The sequence below is a fragment of the Danio aesculapii genome, chromosome 18, assembly GCF_903798145.1.
Source record: "Danio aesculapii chromosome 18, fDanAes4.1, whole genome shotgun sequence".
NCBI classification, from domain to species: Eukaryota; Metazoa; Chordata; class Actinopteri; order Cypriniformes; family Danionidae; genus Danio; species Danio aesculapii.
Window position 1 is genome coordinate 11,453,939 of NC_079452.1, and position 27,435 is coordinate 11,481,373.

At 36.0% G+C, this 27,435-nt stretch overlaps 2 protein-coding genes and 1 long non-coding RNA gene across 3 annotated transcripts in view; 1 reads left to right on the forward strand and 2 right to left on the reverse strand.

Annotated features, from left to right (window-relative positions):
- Positions 1–2,989: 2,989 nt before the first annotated feature.
- Positions 2,990–11,064, reverse strand: ccnp (cyclin P). Its single transcript, XM_056477813.1, has 9 exons — positions 10,903–11,064; positions 9,766–9,894; positions 9,400–9,475; positions 6,281–6,450; positions 6,091–6,189; positions 5,821–5,976; positions 5,581–5,739; positions 4,127–4,305; positions 2,990–3,184 (listed from the first exon to the last, which is right to left on the reverse strand). The coding sequence occupies exons 1-9, from the start codon at positions 10,951–10,953 to the stop codon at positions 3,007–3,009; spliced, it is 1,197 nt and encodes a 398-aa protein (XP_056333788.1). The 5' UTR covers positions 10,954–11,064; the 3' UTR covers positions 2,990–3,006.
- On the forward strand, positions 4,198–12,248 carry LOC130245206 (uncharacterized). Its single transcript, XR_008839307.1, has 3 exons — positions 4,198–4,284; positions 5,850–5,981; positions 9,786–12,248. It is a non-coding gene; the product is annotated as an uncharacterized LOC130245206 (long non-coding RNA).
- A 640-nt stretch (positions 12,249–12,888) lies between these two features.
- Positions 12,889–27,435, reverse strand: part of akt2 (v-akt murine thymoma viral oncogene homolog 2) — a 37,371-nt gene continuing 22,824 nt past the window's right edge. The window contains exons 6-14 of the mRNA XM_056477914.1: positions 26,232–26,363; positions 26,080–26,145; positions 25,932–26,000; positions 25,710–25,832; positions 25,400–25,528; positions 19,846–20,060; positions 19,680–19,767; positions 17,221–17,323; positions 12,889–15,904 (exon numbers count right to left, since the gene is read on the reverse strand). Of these exons, the coding sequence (XP_056333889.1) occupies positions 15,825–15,904; positions 17,221–17,323; positions 19,680–19,767; positions 19,846–20,060; positions 25,400–25,528; positions 25,710–25,832; positions 25,932–26,000; positions 26,080–26,145; positions 26,232–26,363 (1,005 nt within the window). The 3' untranslated portion in view covers positions 12,889–15,824. The remainder of the gene's footprint in view (positions 15,905–17,220; positions 17,324–19,679; positions 19,768–19,845; positions 20,061–25,399; positions 25,529–25,709; positions 25,833–25,931; positions 26,001–26,079; positions 26,146–26,231; positions 26,364–27,435) is intronic.

Sequence of the window (27,435 nt, forward strand, 5' to 3'; positions counted from 1 at the left end):
ATAATGATGATTTAACATTCAAAATGTTTTATTTTGATTCTGTTTATTAAATAAATTGGTCTTACACTTCGTATTTTCATATTTTTCATTTATTAATTCCAGTAGTTTTACCATAAGCCAACATATCAACCATTTGCTAGAGGTTGATATTTTAGAAATTATAGGATGTGTAGAAATAAAATGCACTGATTGTGTTATCTAGCAACATTCGGAGTAAAGAAATGCCATCCAATTTTTTTGTTGTTGTTGGTGGGTAGCGCTGTCGCCTCACAGCAAGAAGGTTGCTGGTTCAAGCCTCGGGGCTGGGTCAGTTGGCATTTCTGTGTGGAGTTTGCTTGTTCTTACATGCACTATAGGTGAATTGGGTAAGCTAAATTGTTCGTAGTGTATGTGTGTGTGAATGAGAGTGTATGGGTGTTTCCCAGTGATGGGTTGCAGCTGGAAGGGCTGTGTTTCCACTGTGTAAAACATAAACTGGATAAGTTGGCGGTTCATTCTGCTGTTGTGACCCTTGAATGAATGAATTTATAATATAGTTTATAGAAGTGACAATTGACAGTATTATAAAGTGCCCACAATAACAATATTATACACATTCACTACACCGCTACATTACATTGTGAATTTCGAAATACCAGCACAAGTTTACTGTATAGCATACATCTGCAGAGAGCTGACTGCAGACATGTTTAATAAATGCACTGTATTATTTATTTATTTATTTTGCTGTTGTTTACATGAATCTTTAGCGTTTTGTAATTTAAAAAGCTATAAAAATTGTAAACTACTTTCGATAGAAAAACAAACCTGGATCTATATAGGCTATTGTGTGGTTCTTGCTTAAAAGTGCACCCATTTTTATTAGCCTTCATGTGGTTCCAAACCTTTATGAGCTTATTTAAATGTTTAATTGGTCTTTTTTTTTAATTATATATAACTCATTTTGTAATATATGTGTTATTATATTTTTATATATAAAACGTTATTACTATATATATATATATATATATATATATATATATATATATATATATATATATATATATATATATACATACATATATATAAATAAATAAATATATATATATATATATATATATATATATATATATATATATACATACATATAAATAAATATATATATATATATATATATATATATACATATATATAAATAAATAAATATATATATATATATATATATATATATATATAAATAAATATATATATATATATATATATAAATATATAAATAAATATATATATATATATATATATATATATATATATATATATATATATATATATATATATATATAAATATATAAATAAATAAATAAATAAATATATATATATATATATATATATATATATATATATATATATATATATATATATATACATATACACACACACTCATTTTGTGTTCAACAAAAGATCAAACAGATTTGTAACATTTAACGTAAGGGTTGAGGAGCCTAAATAAAGGCAGAATTGTAACTTTTGGGTGAACTGTGGCTTAAAGCATCGCCATATTTTATAGCATTCGTTCGAGTTTGATGAGATTGCAACGTGAGAAACATAATGGCAGTCATTGAAACAGAGCACACACACACATACACCAGAGGACAAAACTCCTTGGAAATGTGTCTGTGTGAAATCATCTTGCGCTTCACACGCGCCTCTCAAATGTGCCCGAGCTCCGGCGCTCAGCTGTTCTACTACAGCGCCACGTGGTTTTCGCTAGGCGGAATGACGCAGCGCGCTCCCCTCGGCCAATCAGCGCTGCGTGTGTGCGCGGACATGTGAGGACGAGAGTGGTGAAGCCTCGCGCACATGTCTGTTACTGTGAACAGCGCCCGTTGAAAAATTTCTCTCGGTTCAGTCGACGTCATAAAATGAAAAAAAAAAAAGAAAAGAGAGTTGCCAAGTCCGCGGTTCTTGTCTGTGTACATGGGCTACTTTTACGGTAAGAGCTTACAGGTTTGGCATTTCCCACTCAACACAGAATTAAGCGACTTTACGTAAATAATTTACTTACACAACAATATAAGGGGTCAAGAACAGATTACTTAAATCTGCACCCCTATTTTCCCCCCTTCCTAAAATTATTTCCATTTGTAAATCTGAGGAGCGGTACAACACAATGAGCCTAATATTAGTAATGTATTCTGTTATAACTCTAGAAAACAAAAGATTAAACTCTTGTAACCCTGTAAAACGTGATGGTTTGTATTGAATTGTCAACGTAACGTTTATACACACACTACATTTTTTGTATATGGCTTTACTACACTTGAACATACACCAACACTGGCATATTTTCCCACCTCCCAAACGCTTATGAGCTCAACCTTACCATATGCAGCTCAATTTTAAATGAATAGACTTGAGACGTCCACAAGCATTTTCTTTAGCTTGAAGATCTGGCAACCCTGCACGAGGCTCCTGCTGAGCGTGTCATGTGAGAAGTGGAGTGCAATGAACCTACACACGATTTTTAAGAATATAAAAAGAGGATAGGATCATATTTGCATATTAACACATGAGGAAATAGTTGAACCAGTCTTCACAAAGCAGATTTAATTTATTATTATTTTTTTTTCACAATCTTAAAACAGACTTGAATACATAAACATTCAAAAACACTTAAAACCATGAACGTTTCAAAGTGCTTCATCATCATTTCATAAGACACTAACACCTATTCAAGCATATAAAGTTCACCATAGCGTTGATAAACACTTAAAAAGCTACAAAAACACTATTTTTTAATTCTTTTATAATACAAAACGTGACCTAAGATTACCATAAAACATTACAGAAAACAATTCAGTCCACAAAGTGCAAGCAGCTCTCCAGCAGAGGCATGTAGATGTTGACATATCCAGTGAAACACAACACTCATGTCTGGCCAGATTCTTTTTTTTTCTCTCCATTCCCCAGAGCAGCAGCACTTGCGCTGCCATCCTGAACACATCCAGCCTCGTTGGTGTTGATAGAGCATCATGTCTGAGGGCACGACAGGCCCAGTAGGCCAGGGGCCGCCTTCAAGGCAGGGTGCATGCTGACATGGAGAGTCTGTACGGTGGAGAACTTTATGAACGTGGCCCGGGTCTCACGGGTTTGTGCTCTCGCTGCTGCTATGGCCATGATCTGCATTATACTGATGAGAACTGCTTCACTGTGACGGACACATCAAGGAAAGACAGATAAGAACTTAAGCCATTCAAATGTGTGTTTTGTTCAAATGTCAAAGTTTTTATTTGATTTCAAAATGTCAAAGATGAGGTAGTTGGTGAGGGTGGGTAGCATATGACTTTAATAACTGATAAATCGTTTTGAAACCCTATCTTCCTTAAAAGCACTGCATTGTTCCCAAACTCAAATACAAAAAGGAGGTGTAGTTAAGCTACCAGTTCTCATAAAATGTAGTTCGAAAAATTACAGTAGTCAACATTTCAAGTCATCAAAACCTTATTAAAGTGGTCCTAAAACTATTCAACACCCATTCTTGTCTTAGTGGAGCAAATATAATAAAATAAATAAATTCTCAAGACATGAATGGGTGCTGTAGGTGCACATCTTCTAGAAATATTTAACATTCGATTAAAATGGGGAAAGATATGGGTACCATCGACCAGCATTCTTCAAAATATGTGCGTTAAATAAGACAACGGAGGGCAAGTAAACTGCATTTCTATCCCCCTAAGGATTAGGTATGCAAAAATAATTTATTAAAATGCTAAAAATCATTGTAAAGGTTTCAAACCAATTGGACTTCTTTTTAATGGTTATTTTTAGAAATTAAAAAAAAAAAGTGAGCCCATTTACCATGATGCAGATTTTTACATGACCATAAAATAGTTGAGTGGAATGATATGGTTCAATCACTTTCAGTGCAATTTACAGACATTTAAATCAGAGTATATAAAATGGAACCACAAATGCTTATGAACACATAAGGAAAAGTTGCTCAATTAATTATTATTAAATACTGACTGCTATTAAATAAATTAATAAATAAAATATATAAAAAATTCAGGTTAATCATGACTCTTAATTAGATAGCATATTGCATTAGGGTGTACATGAAGGTAAAACTCAAATGGCCGCTTTTACTGACCTTCCTATGTGGATACTAGAGGCGATGCACCAGGCCATTTCTGCCTCAGGAGCAGCAGATTCCTGGAGAATCTTGCGGGCCAGACGGAGGGCAGCACCAGCCAGCTGAGCGGGCAGATACACCACACAACGACCCTCAAGAAGCGACAGCTCCAACAGGTATCGTGCCATCCAGACCACCTGAAAACATAGGATTCACAGAATTAAAAAAAAATAAATAAAAATTATATATAATTATTCTTCATTTAAGTAATAGACTGATTTCACAATTTCATATGGCTGCCATTTAAAAAGCGAGAGAGGCTGCGGTGGGAAGAAACCCAGGAGTATTGCCTGAGTCACACAGGAATGTTGTATACCTGGCTGTATATCTGATCAATGAAGAGAAAACGAAAAATCTATCATTTTTGTACTATACGGAACGTGAAAATACAGTTAGACCTCATTTTCAGCTAAGTTGAGGGAAATGGTACTAGTTGGCTAACGTTTTCTTTCCCAAAACGTTTTAGATGCCATTTATCAAACTCAAGTTAATGAACTGATTCTTTCACTATATTAGACCGTCATGATACTGAATTTCATAAAATAAAATGGCAATTTCCCTACTAACACTTAAGCGCTGTTGAATGAAACACCGCTGATGTCATCGTATTCACCAGTGCTCAACAGAAATGACTGTGATTGGCCATGAAGTTCATCAGTTTACCGCACTTCACCGATGTTTACGGAGCACAAACACAGACGAGCATTCAATGGATCTTTGCAGCTTTAAATGCTCCAGTGTCAGTGTTTGTACCCTGTGGAGTGGTGAACTGATGACCTTCACAGAATAAAAAAAAAGAAAAAAAAAAACCCGCAGTCATTTCTGATGAGCACTGGTGAATACTATGGTAAATCAGGTGTTTAAGAACGTGCTCAGCTGCGCTTAAATGTTAGCGGAAAAATGGACGTTTTTTTTCCCCCGATACAACTTTATTACGAGGGTGTGCTACAGAAGACTGCATTGTTTTATCGATCACCGGGTTACATACCTACGGTATTTACAGTGCCATGAACTGAAGCCTAAGAGGACACTCTTAAGAGATTAGGATTCTGTTTGTTGCCTAATAAGCTTTTAATGGTTTAAATTAAGCTGAATGATATTAAAAGGTGATGTTTACACCATATCTGCATTTTAAAATCATGAAAACAGCAGGAGGTTTGTAGTCCACAGCATGTTGTTGCAATGTTTACAGTGCTGATCCTATACTTCTGGGTTTCTTCCCACCGCAGCCTCGCTTTAGTGTTTTAAAATGGCGGGGGTGGCCACGTAAAAGCGTATACAGTGCTTGTATACAAGCGTATACAGTCCTTTACTCCTACATAGTTGTCAGTGTAAATGGTAGTTAAAGCCCAACATGTACAATTTCATCCTGTCCAGTTTCACCAAATGCTTTTTAATTTGAGGAAACTGACCTTGTCGCTGCAGCGTGCGATGGAGGCGGAGACGAGAAGAAAATGAAGTGGTGGACAATGATAGAGGTCAAACTTGAGGCCAATTAAAACCCTCCTCTCCATCCGCAGCAGCTGTTTCTTACTGTAGGCGTTCTCCATCAGATAGCAGAGCTCGGACACCTGTCAAACACTGACATTGAGATGCTTGATCCCTGTTTGCACGTTTTACCACTGTGTTTTTTTTTTTAACAACCAATGTACCTCTGGTAAAAGACATTCCTCTCTTTTAGCAGCCAGAAAGAGGCAAACCACACCCAACAACTGCAGGCCGGAGATGGACACTTTGATGAGCCGGAGCGCTCGATTCAACAAGTGCACTGCCAGATAAAGCGTTTCCTCCGAGAACTGAAACACTTCCTAAGGTGAAAACAAGCATGAGCCTTTATTTAAGCAGCATACTTTATCTAGAATTTATTATTCAGCTAGCTTTTAATCCATTACAACAACTTAAGCTTACAAAGCTGCACTTACATGGACTTGAATGAGCCAGTCCACCAAAATGGCTCTCGTGGTGTCAGTGAAAGGCTTAGGCAGGTCAGTGTTTGGGATAGTACATAGTATCTGGCTTCTCTACAACCAGGGGAAAGAGATATATACACGCACATGACCACATGGTTTGGGGGCGGGGGGGCTACAATCAGAACCATTATCTCATCCTCACCATCATGTCTGAAAAGATGTCCCATGCGTAGGTCTTATCGAAGAGAAGGCCGAGTTTACTTATGGCTACTTCCACCTCTCTGCGCAGAAGTCCAGGCATCAGCTCTTGAAAACTGAGTGGACCTGGCAACCTGTTCAGATACTTCTGCAAAGCCTCCTCTTCATAGACATCTAGCACAGTTGCAGAACACCGACTGATAAGTAAACATTTTACACACTAGAAAGTCATTTATAAATGCATCATGTTGTGATCAGGAAAGAAAGTTCTATCCTTAGCACTTATGTACTGTTGGGGATGTTTTAATCCACTCTGGGGTGATTTGGAGTCTTAATTTGGCCATAACTTTGTGCCTCAGGCCCCGTTTACGCATACGTTTTAAAACGCATCCGGTTACGGCATCAGTCCACACTACGCCAGAGTTTGAGCGCCGAAAACAGAGCTTTTTGGAAACTCTGAAGAGGTCGTTTCCATTCTGAAACAATGCTGCTCCGTGTTAGTGTGGATGGGGGGAAAAAGAAGACATTTGAATAGAGGTGTGGCTGCAGACATTCACCCCATCTGATTGGGGCTTTTTCCTCAATATTTAGTAGCCTACACACGGTTTAGTCTTGCATTCTTTCCTTGTAAGTTTAGAAGTTCAAGTTTGATATGAAAAACAAACTCCAGAGGATGTCAGGTAAATCTTCAAAAGGAACATTGTACTGTATAACCTCTTCCACATCACCCTGACTACGGTTTCACTTTCTTAAAAATAAAATGAACATGAGCAACTGCCTCCTTTCATTTTGATATTAGCAACTTAACAGACACCAAAATGCTGAGGCATCGTGTAGCTACATAGTTATAGGACCGTCATCTTCACTGCATGCATATTTATAACAGAGCCTTTAACATGACTACAAAACATAACCAGTCTCTTTCACTGAATATCAGCTTTAAAAATCAATAATGGCCATTTTAAAAAAAAAAAAAAAAAAAAAAAAAAAAAAAAAAAAAAAAAAAAAAAAAAAAAAAAAAAAAAAGTATTACGTACAATAAGTTTATACAATATACGAAATAAAGGCAAGCAATCAGTCAATGTACAGAATCAGCGTAGGCTGTTACATTAATATATTAACCTAACTTATCTTTGCGCTCAGCCAAAACACGTTACCTGAGAACAAGTAATAAATTCAAAAGACCAAAGTCGGGGAATGTCATTAGATAGACAAAATAAATTAAATATCACGTTTAACACCTATAGTGAGATTAGATCCAGCGGTAGATCCTTGATGAACAGTCTGACGTGCACAGCTTTCATATGGGTAGATGTGCTCAAAGCAGGCTGCAGTGCATGCCACAGTGCGTGTTGTCACGTGATGTGCATTTTCAGCAGTGTAATGTAGATGCAGAGTTGTTCAGAAATGCTAGGTGAAACACTAGTGTGGATTGTTTTCATTCTAAAATGCAGTTTTAATACTAAAATGTGTCAATGGGGCCTCAGCTAGCAGAATTGTGACAAACAATACACTCTGGGGAAATTTACTAGCATTTTCTTATGTTCAGGATGAAAACATGCACTACATTAAACTGCTGTAAAAACGCATCAGTTTTGTTTTGCATAAATTTGTTAAATCAACCTCAGTCCTGATTAAAACTACTAAGATGCTTACATTACAGGATGTTAACGCTTTAATTGCCAAATTAAAAAATGTCACTGATGTGGTGGAGAGAAAAAATAAATAATTGATTGTTGGTGGTTTTCCTTGTTGGGAAGAGGTAAAATGTCATTTTTACTGTTTAAAAAAGAAAAAAAAAAAAAGCTTAGTTTCTGGATTTTATTTGTAGCATAACAACAAATTAAAGTATGTGTATGCGTGTCTGAGTGCGTGTGACCTTTGCACTCAAAGCTCTCAGAACTACATGGAGTAAACAAAAACAAAGACTGCAGTTATGCACCCTCAAATGTGGTTATAATAGAAGTCACTGTGGCAAAAACAGTCACCAACAGTAAATTAGGGAAAAAAAAAAAAAGAAAAAAAAAAACTAACAGTGCAAAGCTAATGTAACCAATTGTTCATGTCCAAGTTAATGATTGAAAACAAGTCTGTATTTCTCACCAAGTCAGTGACATTTATGAATTGGGCAATTAAAGAGTTAGTCCTCTAATTTTCTGAACAATTTAGAAGTTTTGATCAGGACTGAGGTTGATTACCAGATATTAATTCTAAAAATAGATTTATGCGATGCATTTTAACAGCAGTTTAATTCAGTGGATGTTTTCATCCAGAACATAAAATGGTACATTTGAACAGTTGACAAGGGTTAAATTGGAGGGACAAGCTATATTTGTGAGGCAGATTATTATGAAATCACCCTAGTATTGTGGAAGAGTTTTGCATGCCAAGGCACACACAAAAAAGCTTCAACCTAATTTAACTAAAAATAGTTCAGTTGTTGCCTTGGGTATAATCAAGTTGGCTGTAACTTAATGAATAGTTCACCTAAAAATTATTACTACCTCATTTATTCTCCCTCATGTGGTTTTAAACCTTAGTTTTTTCTTAACACCTCAATAGAAGAAAAAAAAAAAAAAAAAAAAAAAAAAAGCTGGTTGATTGAACCCATTGAACTCAATATGGAAGTCAATGGTACAATCAACCAGCATTCTGAAAAACAGGTCCTTGACATCCTTATGTTGAATGAGTGAACGGTGAGTAAACTGTTCACACAGAGTTAACTACTACCCCTTGAAATTTAAATGGTTAAAGAAATGAAAATGCATGCCATAAAAAGCATTAATTTGCATATTAACACTGTTAAGTCACTGTATTTGCAAAAATAGCTAATTTCTGGAGTGAAGACCTGAGGACTAAACTTTGTCTTTGTTGATGTGAATTTCATCTGGCAGCTACATTTACTCTTTTAGCTGCATCACATCCTGCAGCAGTAAATTAGGATAGATTTGGCACACTAAATTGATCAAAAGGGGATCAAAACCTTCCATCAACATGGTCCTAAAACTATTGAACAATTATTCTTGTCTTCATTTAGAAAAACATTTGATCCACTTCAAATGTTCACTTGTATACCAATTCATTGACTATTAAAGCAGCACCGACCAAGCCATATCAAGTCACCTGAAGATGTTGGTTCACCCTGGGGAGCATAGTCCATTATGATCCCATCCTCTGCAGAAATGGGAAGCCTTTGTACCTTGAGAAAGAAATGTGATCCAGAATGATAATCACTTGAACAAGGGAGCTTCTATAACAATTACATTCAGAGAAGCTCACAAATGGTATACAATCCATGGAAGGTGTAGATAAAGGAGAGGGGAAAGAAAGAAAATTCTTTTTTTTCTAAGAATCCTTTTACATCTCAAAAAGTAGCAATTATTTCATTTTCCCACCAAAAATAGCATTTGCAATGTAATCGTACAGTAGATGCAACCATACATTTTAAACATTCATTCAAGAGTATTGAAACTAAAGACTTGCATTTACCCATCGACTCTCCTGTGCAGGTTTGTAGTGCTGTCCTGAACCAATCTCCTCTCCTTCAGCAAACACCTTGCGCTCCCTCAGAACACAGGAGTTTGCCCAAGTCCGCAGCGGCACTTGTCTGTCCTCGGTCTTCAAGCACAAAAGTCTCATTTACTCGGTACACTCAAACAAAACAACTTTTTTTTTTTTTTGCTGCTTGATCAAACCATCACACTTAATTGTTTTGACAAATTTAAGTGGATTGAACATTAAAATTAAGTTAACTTTAATTTGTATTGGGACAACATGAAGGAATTGTGTGGAACCCAACATTTTTTATTTTTTTTTTACAGTGTAGTTTAAGCATTGACCGTTCAAATATGGCAGTCTTTTTATCTATATAGACGTTCCAAAATAATTGTCCAAGCAAATATGCACACATTCAAATGCTGGGTTAAATTTTCAACCCAGGAGTTGGATTTGTCCTCATTTGATTTGGCGTTTGAAATCACAAAAATTGTTCGCCGTTTGTTCAGTTTACTCATTTAAAATAACTCAAACAACAATTCTTGAGTCTTAATGCTCTTGAGCGCTTAATCGTTTTGTGTTCAATCCACATAAATTTGTAAAAACCATTAAGTTAAGTCCTTCATGTTGTCTCAACACCAACTGATTGTGGAACTCAGCATTTACTTAATGCAAGGGATCCAAACAAGAGTGTTCAGTTTTCGATCAGAACATAATTAGCATGAACACCTTCTGGCACATCCAGCTCTCGGCTAGAAATAAAACAAGATCTGTGGATAACTCTACACAAAGACTAACACATTAACAAATTGCTGAAACCTGCAGTCACTTAAAGTCATAATGAAACTTAAATATCACCATTTTAAAGTAAACATTTGAGCTAAACACGGAGCAGAACTGCTTTCCTCAAGCAATCTAAATCACAACCTTATTTTATTCAAATCTAAAACTGTCGTAAGTGAACAAAAGCTCTGGTAGTAAAAACATGGTAATTGCCTTGCTTGGCCTTCAAGAAATCAGAATATTGTGTGCTAACTTGTGGGTAACAAGTTCCACTTAGCTAAAAACCAACAAAAAGCCTTGAACTGCAACATTATTTGGTTTACACTGGAATCTGACAGGGATTCTCACCATATGTCGGTCCAACAGTTGCCTAGAATTACAAAACCCAGTCAGAGCCATGATTCACCTGGACACTGCAGCTACCTGCATGCACTGGACCTGCAGCTGTACACTGACATGTAGCTAGCTAATTAACACAAGTGGCACTAATAAAGCTTCCTAATTGACCCTTCGCTTAGCTCCGCCTCCCCCATGCAACTAGCTTGCTTTATTGTCATGCAAGCCTTTGGAAATTCTGTTCAAGGAGTTTTAAAACTTTGAACATAAATTGCTCACATATATGGTACACGATTGCTTGAGCTGTTACTCTTATTAATAATAAAATAATCAAAATAATATAGTTTAGTAGTTTACATTAGGAATAGAATTACATTTTTGAGTAGTTTAAAGCTGGCTATTTTTTATCTGTATCTAACAGAAAAAACATAGAGAATATTATTTTAATTTTACTTTAATGGGTAGAAACCATTAATAAAAGATTTAGGCAAAAATATTTCTGAGTGCACAGGTAATACCTTCAAGACAAAAAGGTTCAAGACAAAAAAGGTTAAGGACAAAAAGATCCACTGTTCTTTCCCTGCTTTTTCTTAGGACACCCACCACCAGACGTTTCCTACAGTAGACATTTAGCTTATTTATTTATATAATTATTGGATTATTAGATATAAAAAAAATCCCTTTATAAACAAAAAAAATAAATACCCTTTATATATACACACACACACACACACACACACACACTACCTGATAAATAATAACTACAACAAATAATAACTTGACTTCTAGTTGATCATTTGGAAAAGTGGCAAAAGGTAGATTTTTCCGATGAATCATCACAAATACTGCAGAAGACCTGTTGAAACCCGCATGGACCCAAGATTCTCACAGAAATCAGTCAAGTATGGTGATGGAAAAATCATGGTTTGGGGTTACATTCAGTATGGCGGCGTGCGAGAGATCTGTAGAGTGGATGGCAACATCAACAGCCTGAGGTATAAAGACATTTGTGCTGCCCATTACATTACAAACCACAGGAGAGGGCAAATTCTTCAGCAGGATAGATCTCCTTCCATACTTCAGCCTCCACATCAAAGTTCCTGAAAGCAAAGAAGGTCAAGGTGCTCCAGGATTGGCCAGCCCAGTCACCAGACATAAACATTATTGAGCATGTCTGGGGTAAGATGGAGGAGACATTGAAGATGAATCCAAAGAGTCATGTTGAACTCTGGGAATCCTGCAAGAACACTTTCTTTGCCATTCCAGATGACTTTATTAATAACTTATTTGAATCATTGCAGAGATGTATGGATGCAGTCCTCCAAGCTTATGTGAGTCATACACAATATTAATTCTTTTTCCACTGCACCATATATATATATATATATATATATATATATATATATATATATATATATATATATATATATATATAAAAAAGTGAGTAAACATGTGGCCTTAAAATTGAGTAAATGAACTCTATATAATGATAAAAAATAAGTCAACAGTTCCAAGTTGCAATGAGTTGATCTACTTTAAGTAAAGTCAAGATATTGCTTGAAGCAGCAGGTTTACAAGATTTTTTTAAGGTTAAGTAAATAACTCGCTTTAAGCGGTTTATAAAAAAATACGAATATTATTATGATCAAATAAAAACAAAGCATCCCTGTATTTTGAATATATTGGCTTTTGAAAGTTTTTCAGGTGTCATTATTTGGGTAAATTATTAGCCACTAAAGTTGATTGTGAAACAATTAGTCAAGTTCTTTTCAAGTATTTTATAGGCATAATTTATCTATGTGCAAATTTCCAATGATTACTTCTGAGCAATTACATGCTTAAAGCATAAATTCAGACACCGAAGTGTCTAAATGTGACTCAGAAATTACTACACTCTTGCACACCTCAGAAGAACCCTTTTGGGGGGAAAAAAACACACACGCTTGCTGTCCACCAAGTTAATTTCACACACTTCTGGGTTAGTAAGAGGCAGACAGATTTGTTTTGGTAAAAGAATTTACTTGCATGAATGTCCCTAATAGCAAAGCATAACCCATAGAACTCTGTAGCAAAAAAAATTAGAAAGTTTGCTGAAATATTTCAAGTTTCCCCCCAACGTTTGCATCCCCAGCGCTAAAAAGCAAACCGAGCATCGATGATGACATTCGTGATTGTTCATCACATTCAGAACAGAACAGTCGATGGTTAAAGTTGCAAAATAATTCCACTTCAAAAGCTGATTTGTCCTACAGGTAGGTATATACACACACAAGAAAATGGAGGAAATTATTACAGCAGACCCTTTTAGATCTTCAACCCCTCATGGCTCCAGCCAAAAAAATAAAGTCGAGCATCATTAATGGTGAACTATAGTGCGCAAATGTTATTCATATCAGAATGTATGGTTTAGTGATAAGGGTAAATGGCACCATCTAGCGGTCTCTCTCAGTCAAGGCAATAAGGGCTGTTTTAAAACCTAGCGAGTTGCCTGTATAGACAGCATGTTTTGGGCATGGTGTTTTAAGACCCGTAGAAGCACTTCCGTTCGGTCCTGGAGTTGGAACCAAGAAGGACCTTCCTGTATGAGTACGTTTATGGAGGAGGGATGGTAACATGTACATACAGCTGAAGTCAGAATTATCAGCCCCCCTAAATTATTCGCCCCTGTTAATTTTTCTCTCTCCAATTTCTGTTTGACGGAAAGATAACATAAACATAATAGCATTAATAACTCATTTCTAATACTGATTTATTTTATCTTTGCCATGATGACAGTAAATAATATTTGACTAGGTATTTTTCAAGACACTTCTATACAGCTTAAAATGACATTTAAAGGCTTAACTAGGTTAATTAGGTTAACTAGGCAGGTTAGGATAATTAGGCAAGTTATTGTATAACGATGGTTTGTTCTGTAGACAACGAAAAAAAATATAGCTTAAAGGGGCTAATAATTTTGACCTTAAAATGCCTTTAAAAAAATTGAAAACTGCTTTTATTCTAGCCGAAATAAAACAAATAAGACTTTCTCCAGAAAAAAAAATATTATCAGACATACTGTGAAAATTTTCTTGCTCTGTTAAACACTATTTGGGAAATATTTAAAAGAGAAAAAAATAAGAATCAAAGGGGGGCTAATAATTCTGACTTCAACTATTTCGTCATCTATTATAAGGTTCTATCTGCATTCTAAATGATTTTGAGATATTGAACTTCAAAGTTTTTGCATTCCATAGCAAACAATGTGTGTAAAGTTGTTTTTTAAAATAAAAAAATCATAAAATTTATTTAAAAAAAACATCCCATAATGTAAATAAGTTGTCATTTAATAAAAATGTCAGATAGAACCTTATAAATCTAAGGTGACGATATATACTTATTTCATATCCCAACTGTTGCAAATACATACTGTGACCACCATATTACACACCCACACATGCACAAATAAACCACACTCGCACAAATGGAAAAATGGATCAAACAAACAAACAAAAAAACTATTGTAATATATATTTTATATATATTTTTATCAAGACAATTTAATTTCAGGGAGTGGGTGAATGAAGAAAAAGAATGATCCAAATAAAATAATGAATAAAACAAACAAACGAACGAACAAAAGAAAACAAAAATGACGTTCCTTACATGAAGCATCTTTAAAAAGGCAAAAGAAGAAACAACACTTCACACATCTAAGCGGCGTGTTCATTCTGGACAAGCATGCCTACGTTACAAATCTGGAGATGAACTTGAACTTTTCCTCTCAAACATCCTAACCATTATTCTTTACTACACTAATAAAATAAAAAAAGAGGAGAAATGAAAAAGTGTCAAGGCTGCAACAACAATGGTGTAGATACGCGTTTTCACTGTCTGCTACTTAAAACCAGTTGGACGCAGTTAAATAACATGACATTCAGATCCTCAATTACTTTGCTCTCGTTTCTTGTACTTTAGTCTATAAATTTCAACATCAATGACTGCAAAAAAAGAGAATGAAAACATGATCCTTTCTATCATACACTAACCTTAGAGGTCTCCAGATGAAAATTGGACAACGCTTCTCCAAGGCTCTCGGCTGGGGAGGAAATCACAATCTCCCTGCTAACACGCTAGCGCTGTCTTGCTCTCTCTCTCTCTCTCTTCCCTTTAAAGCACAAACAATTTCACATCTATAGTGTGTGAGGCTCCCAAACCCCTAACAATCCCACCCCTGTTCTACTCCTTTAACTTTATGCCCATGTACAAAAATCGAAACACAAAAAGACACACAGTTGAAGATGTAGACTGAAAACACGCATTCATCCAAACACACACACACAGCATTCAGTACACTACCCAGGCAGAAAAACAGCACTATTCCTTTCTGTGTTACCCATTCGTCGGTCCTCTGGCTGTAAAAACACTATTGGTAACAGCTAGTTCCAGAAAGAGCACTTGTACATTTGCAGAAATATGGCTTTGAGACTGTAACAATCAGCGGGAGAAGTGTCCAAATTGGTTGCGTTATCTTGTCCCCACAAGATATTTTAGAGTGTGTTTGATATTTGTGTTTACAAGAGTCCAGTGTTCCGAGTGAGAGCGTATGTATGTGTGTGTGTCCTGAAACCTGCTGGTGCTGAGCTGTGTTTCTCGATGGTACCTGATTGGTTGAGCTTTATTCAGTGATAGCTGGATTGTGTAGCAGTGTGTAGTGTCAGGCTTGTGACTGGCTGGATGATGAGCCAATCGGAAACCAGGACTGAGAGCAGAGGGTACCACCCTGTCTGTTGGTGGATGGTTCACAGGTGCCGTAGTTCCGCCTAGAACCCGTTCCTGGAGGGCTTGGGTTGCTGGTGCACGTGTCCTTGTATGAGTTTGTGTAGGTGAAGGGCGTCCGGCTTGCTGGTAAGGGTGAGAGAGTTGGGGAGGAGGGGGGTGGGGGGAGGGGGTGTTCACTCCCGCACGCTGGCTGAGTAGGAGAACTGGGAGAAATGTGTGCGTGTATCTGGGTCCTCCGCGTCAAGACTGTCATCTGCAAGCAATGGGGACAGAGAGCAATGTAAAACCAATTTAAATAGTTCATCATTAACACTGGAACTACCAGAATTCTGGAACTACTGCAATTACCATAGGGGTCATTCTGACCATTCCCATATAAGATTCCATATTTACATTCAAAGCTTCTATTAAGATAATAAAATTAAGCTTTGGATGTCTGTCGTCATATTTATTTAAGCCATCACCCTAAAAATATGATCTTTTTGGTAATAAGGCCTTAAAATTTATACAGGATTTCTGCAGATACCATAATCTCAAATTTAAGACTTTTTAGGACCTTTTCAAGACCATTAAGTATTAAATTTATGACCTAGGCCCACACGGAATCTGCCCGCGCAGAATTCCGTAGATTTTCAGCAGAATTGTGCAGATTTTTAGCCCATTATTAATTCTGTGTATCTACTTGAGTAAATGTATGCAAACCTATATTTATTCAGTTTTTAAATGAATTACAGTAATATTATTGACTAATATGAAAATGTTCATCTGATTCATGTACAAAGTAACCAAGTAACTTCAGCACAGGACTGTCAACAATGGAAATAAGGTTAATTTCAAGTGAATGCAGACTTCAATATCGGTGCATAACAAAGACAGTGTCACTCAGGATCCTTCATAGAATTCATATCACACCTCAATTAAGACACAAATTCAATGCAACCCACTCACCTCTATGCCTTAAACGCAAATCAAATATAGGGGATTATATTCATTACATATGGGACTGTCAGGTGATTCAGGCCTATTTGAGCAGAATCGTAGCTCAAATAAATAACATTTTTGGTCTGAACATAGATATAAACCCTCTGTCCCTTCTCCTGGGTTTTCCTTGCAAACTAATTACGAACAAGTATGGACAACGACTCTTCTGCCTGTTAACATTTGCTGCCAGGAAGAACATTTTGATGTCATGGATCAATGATAAGCCCCCTTCCATAAAAGGATGGCATTCAATAACTCAAGAGATTATTCCCCTGGAATACTTAACATGTCTTAGCCACTCCACAACTGATCCATTTATTCGCACTTGGACACCATATCTGGACAATATAAACCTTGCTTTATGTGACATTTTGAAACTCGGAATGACAATGTCCGTATAGACATTCATTCAGGTGTACTTTGTTTTCATCAAACTTCTCACTTGTGCTACCATATTGTAATATTCGTAACATAATAGCTTATGGCTCAGGCCATATGTATATTTTAATATATGCAGTTACGTTTTGTGTCAGGCATTTTATGTTGTGTTTGTATTTTTGTGTCACCAGGAAGGATCGAGGTACTCACATTGGTCAGGTGGTGTGACAGTAATGGTCTGTGCAGTGAACTCATCATCAAAGTAGCGTGTGTCTGTCTCTGAGGTCACTTGCGGCTTGAAGGGTGGAATGAGCTGCAAAAAACAAGAGAAGGGTGGGAGGGGAGAAAGAGAGAATTTTGAGTTTTATTGCCATATCAGCTTCTCTGACTATGTCATGGCAAAAAAAACAGATCAAGTTTACCTCACTTTATAAATAACACTTCTCTATAATTATACAACAATATTCTAACAATTAAAAGTCACCAACAGCAATAAATACACAAATATTAATAATAATAATAATAATAATAAGTTAAAATTTAAAAAGGTTTTACCTTTGATAAAAATTGTACAATTTTAGAAGGATTCACATTTAAAAACATTTCATTTAAAGTCTCTCCAGATAAAATCATTGTTGTCTGATAACATTAAAAATAGGGCATTCCACAAGAATATGTTTAACAGTTTGGTTTCGGTCGCAGTATTGACATTTTGGGGGTCCTTTGAGTAAATGTTCATGCGTGATTCTCGCGTGTCCAATGCGACGACATCTAAACAATCTCATCATGTCTCGAGTTAAAAAATTTCTGGCTGAATTTAAAAAAAGTTTATTTTCTGAGCACTGATGCCATTCTGCTTGCCATTTTTTAAAGAATATAGCCTTTTATTAGTGGCTTTTCACTCCTTTATCTTTCCTGTTAGAGCCGTTTTGGCCGCTTTGTCCGCTTGTTTATTTCCAAATCCAGCACGTCCTGGGATCCAGCAGAAAACTGTATTATAAAATTTTCTCTGTAGTTCATACACGTTGATAAAAATGTCAATAATAATGGGATGCTCCAGTTTAAAAGAATTCAATAGACAAGATTTTAAGTCCAAAAAATTAATAAAATTGTGTTCTTCAGCATTTTCAATGTGTTCCAAAGCCAAAATAGAGCCTTCGCTTCAGCTGTAAAAATTGAGCTTTGATCTGGGGTGGAAGGGGAAAAAGCTGAGTACTAAACATTGAGCTTTCATACGTCCGTTATTTGGAACATGCAAAGGTCAACATAAATGTACAACTTATGTACAACTCTGTTTAACAAACCGTTAACTGAGACTTTTAGCTTATTAAACTACCACTTAGCTGCTAATTAATAGTTAGTAATATAGAAGAGTTGGGTTAAGGTATTGGGTAGAATTAGGAATGTAAAGTAAGATCATCATTCATAAGTGCTAATAAATAGTTAATATCATAAGAATATGCAAGTAATAAGCCAGTAGTAGATGGTGTAAAACCCTTTAAGACTATGAAACCCTTTATCTGAAATATTACTGCTTTTATTTAACTTATGTTAAGCTGCTTTGACACAATCTACACTGTAAAATGCTATAAAAATGAAGATTGATTAAAGGAAACTGTTTAAGGGACAAATTCTGCCATCATTTACCAAAACAAGTTTGAGTTTTGTAGTTTAGTTAAACGCAAATTAAGATATATTGAAGAATGCTGAAAACCTGTAACCATTGACTTCCATACTAGGAAACTCCAACGGAACAAAAACATAAAAAAGAATGAAAAAGTAAAGAAAAACTGGTTTGCAACAAGTCCAGGGTATATGCAGGAATACTAAAGGTAATTCCAATATCTTTTTAAGACTTTTTAAAGACCTTCTCAGAATATTTTAAGACCACATCTCCACTTCAAGTTCCAATCAGTATCAAACCTTTAACTTTATAAACAGCTGTTAATAAAGAGCTGTAGTTAAATAAATCAATGGAGCACAACCATGCAACAGAACTCTGATAAGCTCAGCAGAAACAAAGCTTGAAATAATAAGTTACGTGGTTTTCAGCGACAGGCTTCAGCCACAGTTTGAAATGGTCTTTCTCCAACCAGGAGTACTTACATTTTCCAATTTTGCTGTCTGTTTCGCTCTATGGATTCGCAACATGCGCCACATCACCTTCCCACGTTTGTCGCAAATTACATGACATCACCCGAAAGGAGGAGCTTGGCCAGACACAGTCCAACCCAATCGCATGGATCGAGCACACCATTGTTAATATTAGCAGGAAAATAAATATATGTATGCTTTTTTTGGAGTCAAACACTTTGAACAAAATTTAAGACCTCGTAAAAACAAATTTAAGACTTTTTTATACCTTTTAAGGGCCTTAATTTTCTCATAACTGATTTATCAACTTTTAATACTTTAAGACCCCACCGACACCCTGAATTCAAGTGTGGATAAATGGTGATTTTTGGGTGAACTACCTCTTAAAAGCTCAAAGTCTGTGTGTTACCATTTTCAGCATGTGCACACGCAAGACAAATTTACATGTGCACCAATAATCTGATAAAGACCAATTTAAAATATTACAAATTAATCACGGTAAAGCCACGAGCAAACCTCTTCACTCCAGTTTGCAAACAACTTTCATTATTCTGCTAATGTGATAAGAAATTCACCTTCTTTTGAAGCACATCTTGCCAGTTCATGTTGTTGAAGAACTTGTGTGTCATCACTTCTTTGGCATCTTCAGGACCTCCGCCAAGCCTTAGAAATATCAAAATGTTATTAAAACACATGCAAGCCACACCTCACAACAAAAGCAAAAACGGGTGCTTCTCTTACCTCTGTTTGGGGTCTTTTTTGAGAAGTCCGGCCAGCAGGGCTTTGGCCTCTGGTGAGAGGTTTCTAGGGAAGCGGATCTCCTCCATTAAAATGAGCTCAAACAGACGCTCGTGGTCCTGGTTGTAGAACGGCAGCCGACCGCACATCATTTCATACATTACCACTCCAAGACCCCACCAGTCCACTGCACGACCATAATCGTTGTCTTCTAATACCTATGGAAGAGGGAGAAAATAAAGAGAATTAAATCAAAAGAGAAATAAAATAGCTGAACAAGAATTTTCTGTATTATTGGGGAGATATTCACAATTTCTCGCAGATTCTAAAATCATGAAACTGTTTTCAAGACATTTTTATTTCATATTGTGGTATATTTGAGTAACATGGACACTAAAAAATGAGTGAAATCAATTAGTGCATATAAAATGTACAGCAATGGACTTCTATAATTAAAAATCTATAATTAAATTAATTTGTGGGCTATATGACAAAAATTCTCATATATTAATGACGTTTTCTATTGCAAATGAGTAAGTAGCTTATTACATTCTGAAAAAATTGGAATAAAGTCAGGACAATAAAAGGACAAATCTAAAAGATCTTCCATTTGAGGACACATGAAACCAATGCTTATAAAGTTGAAAATGACCCAAAAGAACCATCATGTAATGTCAGTTTGTCATTTGACGGAAAACGTATATGTCAATTATACTCCATAATTAAACTGTCATAACAGTGTCATTGTAATTACCTTATCTCTTAATGCCTGTTATAATTACAAAGCATGTACAAACATATTCGTATTGGTATAAGATGCTCTCTGTATTGAGGTGTTCTCACTGATGTCATTTTTTGTTATGCATTTACAGTGGAGGAAATAAGTATTGAACATGTCATGTGTTTTGCTGGGAATAATATTTCCAAAGGTGCTGCTGTCATAAAAATGAACCAGATTTTGATAAAAAAAAAAAAACAATACTGAAGGATTTGGATTCATACCTTCCAATACATCTCAGCATGAATCAACGTTTATCCTTTCCTCATCATCCTGTTTCTCATTTTTATTAAATATGATTATTTGAATGAGTATTTAACTTTGAATTGATTTTAACTAATGAATAAGTTAAGACATTGCTTAATATAAGAATGTTCAGTGCATTTGCATGTCTCTTTATAACTATTTTCAGGAGCCATCGAACTAGGTCAGAGGTCATGGAGACCTTGAGTGGAACTGAGGGCTGAGGACTGGAAGCAACTGTTTTTATTGTTATTTCTATGAGTTAATACTATCTAAAATGTCTAAAGTGATTTTGCTATTTCTACAGTTAATTCTTTTAAGGTGATTTTACTTTTTATTCAAAATAGACTTTGTGTAGTAAGGATATTATAACTGCCTGAATGTAGATTATACCGGTTTTTAACCAGTTTTGATAAAGACGGCTGAGAGTATACTCATCCTTGGATAAGAAACAGATTGTACTTTAAGTGTATGTGTTCTATTTGATTGTGGATCCGTTTCACAGGTCTGGAGTCAGCTCTAAACAGTCTAGTGGATGTCTGACGTATGTGCTTAAGATATTGTTCAGAATTGTACGCACGCACCCACGTGGAAATTTTCCTAGTCTGTGCTTTAACCAATCAGGTTAGAACTCCTATACTCCTAACTCCTGTGACGTAGTTAATGACGTTATGTGAGAGTATAATTGTTATTGATTTGTGATTGTAAGCAGAGCGGCCTAGGAACTCTTTGCGAGTGTTGAAGCTGGCTTCTGCTGATGAAACTGCAAACTATCTACAGTAAACATTATTTATTTATTTATTTGAATCTCTGACTCTGGCTCTTCTTCATCTGACAGATTGGTCATTCGTTGGGTCAAAACTGTACTTAATCCCTACAATACAAACATAAAAATAAAACAAAACACAATAAAATCTGATGTGTGCAATAATCTGTTAAAGGTAATGACACAAGGAGAAAGTGCTGAACTACTGAATCGTATTTAATACTTTATATAAAAGGCTTATTTGGGGATGGCAGCTTAAAGACGTCTCTCATATGGAGAATGAAGTCACATGAATTGCTCAGGTAGGATTTTTTCTTCAACAGAGTGTAAAAATCTTGATGGTTCTGTGGGTTTTGTCTATCAAATTAGATCTTTAATTTGTATTCTCTTTTGGATTTAAGTCAGGTGATTGGCTAGGCCATTCTACAGCTTGATTTTCTTTCTCTGAAAGCATGAGACACTTGGCTGTGTTTTGGATTATTGTATTGCTGAAACGTCCACATTGGTTTCATCTTCATCATCCTGTTAATGTAGATGTTGGACTGAAGCAGCTAATATTATTTTACAATGAGGAAGGGCAGAGGGTTTCTGAAGAACTACTGAGAGATTTCAGCTGCTGTCTGGGCTTTCACTGCCTTTCTACACCTCCCTTTTTTCATGTGTTCAATACTTTTTCCCTGTGTCATTTCATGTTATTACATATATCTTCATTTGTAAACTAATTAGGTTTGTTTTCTTTAAATATAAGGATGTCTTTGGTAGTTATCAACATCCGGTGAAAATGTCAAGTCAACAGCTCCTTTAGAAATATGTTTTCTGAGAAAAAAAGGTGACGTATTCAACACTTATTCCCTCCATCGTATGTTACTATTGAGAGGAAATGCACAGAAAGTCTTTACATATTCACTTAAACGTCAAACAGAGCAGTATGGGTGCCGTGTACATGTCTGTAATCAGTATAGAAAAAAACATTTCCATCTTTTTCCTTCTGATCAATGAACAAAAAGAATTTCACTGTGAGCAAATCAGAACAATGAATCACATTGAGTCTCTTATAGAAGCATAAGCAATTCATTTAACAATGTTACGTTTCATGCATGTTTTGTTGCTTTCTGTTTTGCATGCTTTTTTCTCTCTCTTTCGCTGTGCATCTTGTCCTGTTTTAGGTGTGCAACTATTGGTCGAAGGGGCTGTCAATCACCATCGCCATTCAATCGGCGCGTCAATCAGAAGCTGGTCCGCACAGTATAAAAGCTGTGCGCTTGCACTGTTCTCCAGGAGAGCTTGGCTCACAGCCAGACTCTTCACTTGTGTCGGCCGGCCTGTTCATTTGTGTTTCGCTTAATTTGGTTGCTGTTGCAGTGTTGTCTAGTTTTCTCTCGATTAAGTGATCGATTTATTTGATAAGCTTGTGCAGCTCAATTTAGTATCTATTGAGAAACTGAACGAGCTTCATGAGAATTGGATTAATAGCTCGTGTTTTGCTAACTAACAGTATGTACTTTACGTGAACTCTATTAATTTCAGCAGCATAGTATCTCTATTTGTTAGTTAGTTTATGGAGGGGTTGTCACATGTGTAATTATATTTTGGAGTAGTTATGCAGTTTAGTTAAGCGACGTGCTGAAGATTACGGTTTTGTTTCTGCATTTTTCTTTGGTTAGTTAGTTTAGTGGGTTGGGGTTTAGTTAGATCTATTTGTTATAATTATTTCTTTGTTTTGGCAACACTCCTGTTTTTCGTTTAATTCGATTATTTAAAATTACATTCTAATTTCTAATATTCATTGTTTGACATTCTCTGCTTTATTAATACTTACTTTGTTTCACTTAACAAGCGGTTGTGTCTTCTCATTTTTCATCCAGCATCATTAGAGACTCACTGATAGTTACGTTTCATCCATTTAATATCTTAACTTAAACACGTAAAAAACGGGCACCCTTTAAACACTGAAAAATTATGAGAACTTAAACCATAACCTTTTAGTAAATATCGATGCAGAATGCTTACGTAGACCATTTTCTTTTCTTTGGAACAACATGAACTGATGTTTTATGGACCCATAAGAATACATCAATTATGCACCAAGAATAAATCTAAGCTCCGAGGCAATCCCTATTATTCTTTAAGATGAATTTTTTAAGCTAGATTGCTTGCACTTTAAGTTTTAAAACAAATGTCAGATTTGTGTGTCCTATCTTAATGTGTTGCTGCAGAATTCGGTTCCTCGGGTTGTGTGACAAAAAAAAGGGACTGGAATATATTAAGACATTCAGTTGTGTTGTCACAACCAGATTTACTATGTGTGTGTGTGTGCATGAATACTTCATTTCTGTCACTTGTTTTGAGGTTTTTGTTGCGTCATATTAGAAGTGATGCAAAAGACTACTTGCGATATGTTTTGAATAACAAGAGTATCAAGACTGAGACACATTTGTAAAAAGCGAATTACAGGGTTTCTTCAGATATTATAATGTTAAATTTAAGACCTCTTTAAGACCATTAAGTATATCATAATATCATGTTGAATTCTTTTTTCATCATTTGCAATGTTTCAAAATTGCATTGTAATTTTTCATAACAATTTTTATATCCGTGTTATCTTCTGTGGTGACCCCTGATAAATAAGGGACTAAGCCAGAGTAAAATGAATGGATGAATTATTTTCTGTAAAGCTGCTTCTGGCTATGACATATTCACACCTAAATGGTTATAAGAGATGTGTTTTAGGGATTATATGCAGCATCTTTGATTTATTCTCTTAGGTAAGGCAAGATCTTCCCTTAAGGTTCATACTTAGAAGGAAAATGTGCTCAATGCATTATAAAGCTTGAAGCATTAGAATCGGTGCTCAGTATCAGCCGATCACCATGACAAGGAATCGGTACTCAGTATCAGCTACAAAAATCCTGATCGGAGCCCCTAGCGTTGACCCAGCTTGGCTGTCAGAGCAGCAATACTCCCCCTGGCTGTACAAGACTAATCTTAGTAAGTCAGTAAATGCACCATTAGGAAAAAGAAGTATACTTAAGTAAAGGTCAAGTATAAAAGTATACTTTATTTAGTAAGTAATTTAGCCCAACATATACTGCAGTGACAAAAGCTGCACACTTTGTGGATAAAAAAAAAAAAGAGTAATAAGAATAAATGTTCATTTTTAGCTTGTACAGTTGTACAATTCAAATAATTGTATTTTTTTTTACCTCTGTCATTAAAATAAACAAATTAACACCATGACTCCCTTGTGTCAGTGTCAGTCTGAACAGCCGCGCCACGCCACCTTGAAAATTGCACCTTTTCAAATCACGATTTCAGTTTAAAATCGATTAATCGTGCAGGCCTAGTTAGAGCCATCTTCAAAATATCTTGTTTTGTGTTGAAGAGAAAAATTATATTAAAACAGAATCAGAAAATTCACAATTTTGAATTTTGGGTGAACTATCCCTTTAACAAGTCACTAAAATAAATTCCTCAAAAGCCAAATATTTTCATAAACCTTCATCTAGTACTTCTTGACATGTATTGCATCACTTTGTTAAGATGCCTTTTGGCTTCTGCTCTCCTTTCAATGTGGTGAAGTTCAAAACATCCAAACAACAAAACACTTTCTGGCTCGAAAACACTGAAGGGTTTCATTACAATGATTCAGAAAATTAGTAAATCAGTGCTAGGTCTGAGTCATGGTGTTTTTTCCCCCATTTTCAATCTGGTACTAAAGCTACAATTTATAAATGGGTTAAGAAAGTGTTAATGGAGTGAGTTGACAGTACCTCAGGAGCAAGGTACTCTGGGGTCCCACAGAATGTCTTCATGGTGGCCTCATTAGTAATGCCCTCTTTACACAGGCCAAAGTCTGTGATTTTAATGTGACCATCTTTATCCAGCATTAGATTCTCCAGCTGCAAAGACAAACGCCATTCAAACAGAATTAGCAAAGCGTGTTTAGCCATTTGTGGTATGAAAAAAGGGAACATGGACTTCATGTCATTGTGGTCTATGACACAATTACTTGACATACTTTTCAAAAACAACTCAAAACTATTTCCACAACAATTACGCATAGCATTCAAATGGAAAAACCTTTAGGTCCCTGTAGACAACATCTTTAGAGTGCAGATACTCCAATGCCGAAACAATTTCAGCCCCATAGAAGCGAGCTCTGTCCTCCGTAAACACGCGCTCTCGAGACAAGTGGAAGAACAGCTGGAAACATGCAAAAACGAGACCAAACAAAAGTTTAAGAGACAGAAGGGTGAAGGATTTTCTGCTTTGTTTTTCAAGAGGTGACAGGATGTGACAAACCTCGCCTCCATTTGCGTACTCCATGACGAAACACAGTCGATCTCGTGTCTGGAAGGCGTATTTTAGTGTCTATATTTGAAGAGATTTAAAAACTGTTAATTAACAACATGTAAAAAGAAGGAAATTGTGTAACAATAAAAAAACATACCGTAAGGAAAGGATGCCGTGTGTTCTGCAACACTCTGCTTTCTGTGATTGTGTGTGCAACTTCGTCCTAAAACAACCACAAGACAAACTTGCCAAGAGTCTCAAAAGCTAAATTCTGGATAATGTTAAGCGTTTGATGCACATGGTGCCCACCTTAGCGATGATGACCTCTTTGCGTAGGATCTTCATAGCGTAGTACATGCCAGTAGCCTTTTCCCTCACTAGAATAACCTTACCAAAAGTGCCTTTACCCAGCAGCTTTAAGTAGTCAAAGTCACTCATGGTCTGAGGGAAAAAAAACAAACATTTTGTATATGAATTTATTAATAATATCCTGAATATAACATTTCCAGAGGTGAAGATATGTACTATTGCTTCCACAATGAGCATTTTTTTAAATACTAAAAACAAATATACATTTTTATTAATAATAAAAACACTAGGTTTCTAATTACTGAAAATTTTAATCGAACTAAGTACTGTAAAGTATGCTTTTGCTTCTATTCAAACCTGGTACCGGGAATCAAAATGGCAGCCTTAAGGCTGATTTATAGTTCTGCGTAAAGCACACGCACATGGCCGGCGCAGCCTTCACGCGGTCGTAAAGCCTTCGCCATGGCTGACGCCAACGCTGACTTTTTTTAAAATAATGGAACTACACGTCGCAGTGACACGTAGTACAAGCTCTGTGATTGGTCGGATTGGCATCGATAACAAATGTGGGCGGTGCCCACACAAGCCGATGAGGTGTTTACAAGTGTGGAGTCCTGTGAAGGAGCTCCAAATGGAAACTTTTGTTTTACGTTTTACCTTATGATTAAAGTTGTTGCACGTCCACCAGTTCCCGCCTCTGAATGAGTGAGTTTTAGCTACTTGTAGCGTGCAGAAAAAACAAAACACCCTCAAACAACACAATAAAACCTACTGCCAGCTAGCATATTGGAAGTGTTTTTGCAGAGCAACACAAGCAGCATTCAGAAGTATAAATGCACGACTTCGCACAAGACTAGTCACACCGATCACTCGACGCAGAGGTATAAATTAGCCTTCAGGACGACAAGTCCAACTCCCTATCCAGCAGGCCATAACAGTCCCACAAGTATCCACAACTTGGGTCCAAAATGAGCTTAACCCTCATTATACATTCATATCTGTACAGTATTTTCACATCAGCCTGAAGCTGAAGAATCAGTAGTTTTATAATTGTCAAAATTATATGTTTCAGAACTAAAACCAGATTGCATCTGATAAGTAAATATCTATACTGATAAGTATATTCATTTGTCTTGTTGCACCAATGTAATTTTGATAATACATTAATCAATACAAAAATACATTAATAATTTTTTTATGTCAA

Bases quoted from the DNA above. Each gene is read 5' to 3' on its own strand.
- ccnp (XM_056477813.1), bottom strand. From the start codon at position 10,953: ATGGCTCTGACTGGGTTTTGTAATTCTAGGCAACTGTTGGACCGACAT. The intron at 6,190-6,280 runs GTGAGGATGAGA...CCCTGGTTGTAG, and splicing joins ACATCTTTTCAGACATGATG to AGAAGCCAGATACTATGTAC. The intron at 5,740-5,820 runs GTACATTGGTTG...AGTGTTTGACAG, and splicing joins AGGAATGTCTTTTACCAGAG to GTGTCCGAGCTCTGCTATCT.